The sequence below is a fragment of the Copadichromis virginalis genome, linkage group LG23 (assembly GCF_057382275.1).
Source record: "Copadichromis virginalis isolate Kocher_CV1m ecotype Utaka linkage group LG23, C_Virginalis_male_GT1.1, whole genome shotgun sequence".
Lineage (NCBI taxonomy): Eukaryota > Metazoa > Chordata > Actinopteri > Cichliformes > Cichlidae > Copadichromis > Copadichromis virginalis.
In genome coordinates this window covers 8,062,186-8,070,649 of record NC_140639.1, presented here as the reverse complement: position 1 = coordinate 8,070,649, position 8,464 = coordinate 8,062,186, and the positions used below count along the sequence as shown (strand labels likewise).

The 8,464-nt window shown below is 39.2% G+C and overlaps 1 protein-coding gene across 1 annotated transcript; it reads right to left on the bottom strand.

Moving 5' to 3' along the window:
- Positions 1-982: 982 nt before the first annotated feature.
- On the bottom strand, positions 983-7,892 carry LOC146680206 (transmembrane protein 205). Its single transcript, XM_085448884.1, has 4 exons — positions 7,789-7,892; positions 6,873-7,095; positions 5,822-5,985; positions 983-5,735 (listed from the first exon to the last, which is right to left on the bottom strand). The coding sequence occupies exons 2-4, from the start codon at positions 6,970-6,972 to the stop codon at positions 5,433-5,435; spliced, it is 567 nt and encodes a 188-aa protein (XP_085305010.1). The 5' UTR covers positions 6,973-7,095; positions 7,789-7,892; the 3' UTR covers positions 983-5,432.
- Positions 7,893-8,464: the final 572 nt, after the last annotated feature.

Here is an 8,464-nt window from a genome sequence, read left to right as displayed (position 1 = left end):
CTCAGGAACGATTTAGCATTTTAAAGGCATAAATGTAGAGTTTAGTACGCACTAAGCTTAACAAAAGGGCTTCTACCTTAATTATTTTCTAATTTGCCACCACTAGGAGGCAGCAAATGCTGTAGAAAGCAAGATTTTGTTTTTCAGTTACCATCAAAGCCCTCACAAATCCCACTATTAACTCCTCTTAATGACCAGACAGTACAGAAGTATGAGTTGGCACTCTATGGAAGCATGTGGTTGGTACAAGTCTGTAAACCAGTGCTGCTCAATCCAAATATGCAAAGACTCCCAGAGTCAGTAATTTCAAAGTCGTTTCAGTCATACTTCAATCTAGTGCATGAAGCACAGAAGCAGGCATTAAGGATATATTCTCTCACGGATATAAAAGGCCAAGAGGAGAAAAACGATCTAACACAGCAGCTGAGCTGTTATGAATTACTTTTTAATAAGTATATTCACTGTTACATTGGCAAACTACAAGAAGTCTGATGGGCAGTACCACACAAGATCACCACAGCTAAGAAGAGGGCCTTGTGTGCTGCTGAATGTGGAATCTGCCAAAGGACCTCCCTTACCTAAAATCAAATGTATTTCCAGCACAAAGAACATCTTAATCAACCCAAAGAGCCTAGAAGAGAGCATATTTCTCCAATATTCAATTCATAGTTGAGGCTGGATCAGGTGACACTGAAACCTCCCTCAGTCATAGGCTGAGGCTCTGCTCTCTCCAGTGTGTTTTTAGCCTCCCCCCAGCCAGTTGCACCAGTTGGTTGCAACTACCTGAGTCTGGTTCTGTCTGAGGTTTCTTCCTGTTAAGAGGTTTTTTTTTTTTCCCCTCTTGAAGCTACTCCTATATAAATAAAATAAAAGTGAGTTGAATGGAAAACATCTTACATTGTGTGCAACATATTAGTGTACAACTTTGGAGGGATAAAAGATAGATAAAAGAAAAAACCAGCAAGCTTTGGTTGAGGCATGAAATTTATAGAAAATAATTTGAATACAAAAAGTCACATGCTGAAACATCATGGATACAAACCCACTACCATTAACAACTCATGACCTTCTCTGACCTTGCAGGTCATAACTTAAATGAGTACAACTAAACCCATTACCTCAAACTTAAACTGTCATAAATATCCACAAATTAATGTAAAAGGTAACCTAAACTAAATACTCATACCACATTTAAATTGATATACAATATACACATTAAAAATCGGCTGAACTTACAGACAGCAGTGTCCTGTCTTACATGTGCAGCTATCAAATGTTGCATTGCTTTGTTTTTTTTTTTGTTTTTTTTTAAAGTCCCACAAATGGGCACATAAAAAGGCACCTTCGTCAGTCCAGTCTGAACAAAACAGCAGTTTTAACATCCACACTATGCTGTAAATTCTCAATTATGGAAGTGCTGGTGTTAACGGCAGTTTTACATAGACATGTGCTACAAACAGAAGAAAGATGAAACACATTGATGCATTTCAACCAGGCAGGTACAAAAAGGAGCGACCGTCACTGGCAGGAAGGGATTTAACATTTCAATGTGCAAAGACACAGCTTAAAAGAAATGAGCACAGATCCTCAGTGTTCAGAGTGTGAAACAAAGACTTCAGAGATATTCAAACTATGACTAAAACAGCCTGATAAAACTGTAGTGGAAAAACACAACTTAAATATAAATTGATTTCACTTCAAGCCTACATAATTTTCCCCATAAAGAGAGTGCATAAACACCCTAATGTACAACAAACTGAGGTTTTATAAAATAAAGCACAAGGAATTCAAGATACAGACCAAACAATACTTTAAATCTTCACCATTATATACAAAATAATATTCTCCTTTTAGACAAAATGCAAGGTTCAAATTTTTACAGAGGCCATGCTTGGATATTAAGTGAAAACATCAAATGCAGAGATTCATTCAGGTCTTCAGACATTTGCTTACGGGGCTCCCGGAAGGTCACAATGGGTGTTCTTATGCTCGATGCTATGCATCACTTCCCCATTTGATCCAAAGAGAAAGTCTGAATGTATTATGATGTAATAATTATGTAAAGTGTTAGAGCTGCTGATTATAACCACAAGTAGGCAGAACCCTTGCTGGCAAATTAATACAGACCTGCCTGAGCTACAAGTCTAGATGTACTAGAACCATAGTAGTGTGTGCCGTGTGTACTAGCAAGTCTCCTGCCATATCGGATAGAAGAAAAGGGGTCAAATGAGTGTCTGCTCAACCAGCATCACCTCTGGTAAGTGCCAGTACAAGTGCCTTTCACACTGAACACATGATATCAAGTAATGTAGGATGCAACACCTTGTAGGATGTTTATCGGCCAAGGGAAATTCAAGGGGTAATGGAAACGTTACTGCACATGTATTAATGTACGTCTTTCAGTTTCATTGTGACATTCTGGGGGCACTATTATTATTACTATTACAGACATTTAGCCTAAGTAGACCCACATCAACTCAGCAAATTCCAATACTTTCAACCACATCAAAAAACATGTCCCCACACTATTTTCTGGATCAATGCATCACTAGACAGCAGATCACTACAACCATCAAAGCTGTTAAACAAAAATAGTTATTTAATGCCATTTGTCACCACTGATTTACACTGATCAACAGAACAATTATCTCAGCAGGAGATCAAGGGTCTACCTGTTAGACGACTCTCACAACTAGACTGACCTGCTGTACGGCAGAATAGTCTTCCTCCCTCGCCTCAATAAATACAAACGAGCTGTTTACAGTTTAACTAATGCACAGCACAGCTAAAAGCAGCGCCGAATGCATACCACAGTAAAAGTGTTTTTTCATCTCAACAGGAGCTAGGAGAACTAAAGATAGTACAACCTTGCACTCTGAAGCATGAAGCACACACGCACACCCACACAATCTTAAAGCAATTTAAAGGGAAGCTAAACAAACCTGTGACACTACCCTAAATATGGGATAAAAACTCCACCCAACCAGAAAGAGTGGGAGTGAGCAGAATTGGAGCAGTTTCCCTAACTAAAGGGGCCCTTTTGTTGCATACTTATAAAAATATCAAGTGGATTGGGTTGTTTTCTGATGTGGCCTCTTCTGTATTGCTACAACAAAGCTTAAAAAAAATCCACTGGCTCGATGTTACTATTAAGGCAACTGTTGTAGTGAAAGGAAATCTACAGGCTGCCGACACCGTGAACGCAAACTAGGTGAAAGTTGAGGCATTCCACACTGCACTCACGGACTCACCTCTCCACAAGCCTTATGAGAGAAACAAGGCAGTGTCCTTTCATTACTCCCAAAGGCGCTAGGCAGAGGTGGGACCAAGTCATTGTTTTGTAAGTCTCAAGTCTTTATCCTCAAGTCAAGTCTCAAGTAATGTCAGGCAAGTCAGAGTCGAGTCTCAAGTCACTGGTGTAAAAGTCCGAGTCAAGTCACAAGTCTGAAACTTTGAATTTCAAGTCCTTTCGAGTCTTTAAAAAAAACAAAACGAAAAAATAATGTTGCAGTTATATGCTAAATGTAAATATTAGACCATGTAATTTTAAAATCTGTGTTTTTCTCAACACATGACAAAATAGTGAACTTAGAAAATATACACAAATTGTGAAATTGCACCTCTTTAAAATGCAGCTCAATTAAACCTAGCTCCAAGAATAATTTTCACCGACAGTTCTGAGATAAGCTGCATGTTATTCTTGGATGCGGTTGTAGGACCGGCTTTAAAATCGCATGACAAAAATATCATACACATTAAAAAAAACTGTATCACCAACGTAGCCTGGACAACATTTGCTAGTTAGATGAAGTCAGCTATCTCATCGTAGCATATTTATATGCATATTTATAATCATACGGTTCTTGGAGTGAGTGCATACACTCATGAAGTTTAGTAACTTCAGGTCACTGCAACAAGCCCAGGTACAGTTTACCGACGGATGGGTGCAGGACCTTGAAACGCACCGTGTAGAACATAGGTGTCAAACTCTGGCCCGCGGGCCAAATTTGGCCCGCAGCCTAATTACATTTGGCCCGCGAAGCCATACCAAATTACTATCAGAGCTGGCCTACTGGTATTATACAGCTAATATATATATTGTTTAGTATTAAGCTTTGCTTGTTCCATATTCAGTTTTTCAGCAAAACGTGTTTGAGTCCATAAGAAAAGATTCATTCAATAAATATTAACGTTAGCCCGCGACTTTGTTCCAGTTTTGAAATTTGGCCCACTGTGTATTTGAGTTTGACACCCCTGGTGTAGAACGAAAGACCATCGTACGTATCATAAGTTTACCAGTCTCACAAATCGTCATAAATACACATTCCTTAACCGTTTATTAATAGGACCTTTGAGCTCAACGGTAATTAATTAGTAGTGGAAATAATTTCTGGTAGCATCACAGAAATGTAGCAGTGACAACAATATTGTATGCTGTAATCGTACTGGGCAATTAGTGATACAAAAAACCTGTTTTATCCTGTGAATAAAAGTATGTGTTTTTGTCAGTGTACCATAATAACAGAAGCAAAACGCAATATTGTGTCAGGACAATTCACTATTTATGCACAATAAACAAAGGAGCATAGCGCGACAATTTCTGTTCAGTGCCAGACTTGCTTGTAACCTATATCACTAATTATGTTATGAAAATGACGTATTAACTACAACAGCAGACTGACCTTTGTGTAAATGCTTGGAGCAGACTAACCTATGAGCTGGAGGGTTCTGGGACGTTATATTTGATCTTTGAATGGCTGCAATCCAGGCCATCCGTCGCGTCTTTGTTACTTCGGAAACACGGCTCGAACAATTTCTCTTCAACGACGTAATCCGATAACAACCGATCTCTTTACCCGTCGGCTTCCCGTGGCTGTCATGCGACCGGCTATTGCAGTTAATAATACAACGGCTTCTTGACATTTTTGTGTTTCTTTTTATCGCTGTATAACTGATTTCAATTGAAAGCCTGCGTGCGCTAGTACCGCTTGCCACGAGTTCCCAGAATCCTTTGCGGTTCTACCCGTGAATGACGTCACATTTTCAATCTCTATATAATATGCATGTTAAATTTTATATTTGGGGTAAAATATCAAGTCTTTTCAAGTAAACCGGTTCAAGTCCAATTCAAGTCCCAAGTCATTGGTGTAAAAGTCCAAGTCAAGTCACAAGTCTTAGAACATTTTTTCAAGTCAAGTCTAAAGTCATAAAATTAATGACTCGAGTCTGACTCGAGTCCAAGTCATGTGACTCGAGTCCACACCTCTGGCGCTAGGAGGGGCAACTAGGCTTACCTGACATTTCATTGCACACTTTACAGAGGAAGACAATATGAATTAAATATATAAGTTATAGGTTCAATTAAAAAATGAAGTGTTTGTCGATTTGTAAGGGACTGATTTAAAGGTTCCAACAGTCCTGATGTGTCAGCTTTATAGTGCAACAAGGTTCTCGGCCATGTAACATAGGCTGTAGAAGTTACAGCCAATGCAGCAGAGGTTGCACAGAGAGGACAGCAGTCTGTAGAGCCAAAGGCGGCTGCTGAGGTGTCTGTATTTGACATCCGTCTCACATAGTTTAGCGTAAGCTTCACGGTTGGATGACAGCCCGATATCCTGACCCAGTCCGCATGCCTGCTCAATAAGATGCATGTCAGCCATAATCTCTGATGTCATTTGGCCAAACCACTGAGCATTGACGGCCGAAACCGTCACGGACACAAAGAAGATGAAGATCTGGTGGCAAAAGCAGAGAAAAAGATTTAGGAAATGTTTCAAAATGAGTGTCATGCAATGTAATGATATGATAAAACAAAACATACCTGAAAGGCTTCTTTGTCATCCAACATGTCACTTGGGTGATACACAGCATAGATAGTGAGGTTAAAGAAAGCACAGGCTGAACCGAGGTGGAGATAGAACGGGACCAGACGACTCTGAATAAAGCCGTACGTGTGTCTGTTCAGGTGGTTGTTCATCACAAAACCTGAGCAGAATCGAGGACATTAACTCCACAGGCAAAATCAATACTATTTTATTTAAAGAAAAAAAATTTTTTTTTTATTATCTCACAGCAGTAACAACAAAGTCTGAAATCAAGTTTCATCTCAAAATTATAATTATATAATATAGATACAGGAATACATTTACATGAAGAGTTTTTAGTGGCACTGACATAATATGACCACAGTTATACTAAAGAAAAGAAACATACTGCAGCGTTAAAGCTAACAGGAAGGTCAGGTCACAAGTTTGTGAAGGGCATTCCTCCATAAGCAAGGAATGTACACACCTTATAATAACAAATTCAATATGTGTAAACTTTGCAAGCTACAAAAAGCCAGGTGCAACCAATGTATTGCACTTTAAAAGCATTGTATGCTTGATGATTCTGAAACTAAAAGTGTGTCACAAACATCCACGGTATCGTTTTGTCCTCATCTTTCTGTCCCATGATATGCATGTGGTGGTGTTAATGAGTAATCTGGTGAAAGCAATCATGTTTAGAGACTGTAAAGTTACCAAGTGAAATTCAAATATGTCAGAATAGTGGCACTAATTTCTTTTAGTCATGGCCAAGTGATGGGCCTGTAAGAACCAAAACCTAAAAACCGAAGTATGACATAAATTGGGGTTTTGCAGAACTGTTACAACCCCCCCTGCCCCCGGACATACTGAACACACACTCTGATCCAATTGTGTCACATTCAGGATGGCTGAGACTACACTGATACCAGGGTTTTTTCTCCAGTTTTCACTAGAAAAAAAACTGTGCTTCAGTAATGATTATAAACTAAACAGGTATCTCTTTATTGACCACTTGTACTTCCTATCATTCTCTTATCCTGTATTTGTGTGCATGTTTATACCCACCTGAAACGAACGTGACCCAAATCTGCATCCCCCAATAAGTGGAGATCAGAATCAGCTGCAGTAGCTTCACAGTGAAGGTGGGCTCTTGGTCAGTGGGCATGCTTTCTCCACGGCCTCCCTCTCCTCTAGGATCAAGTGTGCAAAACAGGTAATGCTTTTTCTCCCACCACCTGGGGTTTTCCTCTTTTTCCCCCCTGAATGGAGGACTAGCAGGAGTACTCAGCTGCAAACATGCAAAATCAAAGTGCCATTAGCTACAAATGTTGGCTTTAAATGCCGAATTATCAGCAAATTATTTGCTACTGTGGCAAATCTTCCACAGTAGCAATAAACTTTTGACACAGCTTTACAAACAAAGCTTATCGATCTTTCCAAATAACAATACATGCAATAAACGATTTTAGAAACTTTCCTGTTAGGTTGCGGAAACTAATATATTTTCAAAATTAATAAAATTACGAAAATCGTACTAAATACAGTAAACCGACAACAGATACATCTTATTTAATACGTAGTTTATTTTAAGGAGCTGCAGAGGCGGTGTCTAATGTGTTGGGCATGAAAATATTCAGTTAATCTGGAACACCTCTGTTGCACATAAAACTACACAGGGAACTTCAGCTACAACTCAGAAGTGCTGTGATAATTTTTCACTCGAAGGTGGTTCGATAGCTTTAAGTTTTAACGAGTCGTGTGGCTTCTACAAATCGTCAAAGTCACCTTTACAATAATAAGTCACGGCTAACGAAAATTGCTGGGTAGCTGTAGTAACAAAACTACACTGACTGACAGCTAACAGGTAGCTAAGGTTAACTGTGTGACTCACTTTATAAAACGTTTACTGAATAGCTAACTGAGAGCTTTATAATGATAAAAGAAAGAAGACTTAATGCTATAAACAATGTGAAGAACCTACCTGTGCTGGCAAAAGACTGCGGGCGCCTTGCTGCAGTTCACTTTATAGTAAACTTACCAAACCGGCTGGCAGCTACTATCGCTGTCTGTAGAAAGGGCGGACCCGCGAAGATGTCCCCTGGAAAAACTTCCCGTGTAGTCTTAACAGCAGATACTCGTTCCCCCTCAACGGGTAAAAGTTTCCATACACTCTGCAGTAAGAAAAAAATAAATTAAAAAATTAATTGTGGTAACTAGGATGACTTTGGAAAATAGCCCACTCCTCGTGTCCCTCTAGAAGTAAAACGATGTAATTTAATAGCTCATGACACTAGTTTTAAAGCATGATCTTCAAAATTGGCAAACCACAAATTTACAGACCACATAGGAATGTAGGATTGGATATTCTGCAGACACAGTCGGTGACCCCCAACTGTCTAAGTATGTGGTGAGTTCATTAATCTACCTCTGCATGTCTTCTTTTGTATACTTTGCAGTTGAAGGCAGATATTTTGCTGCGGCTACATTTATCTATGATGTGGTTTAAAGTGTCTCGTTTATCTTGTGTAGCCTGTAATTGTATTGGAATGCCTCTTGCAGTATTATCTTTAATGTAATCAGGTCTTACTTTGCATTTCAGTATAATCTCTGTTTCGATTATCAGCTTTACATGCTCTGCCCTCTGGTGACAGTAAGCA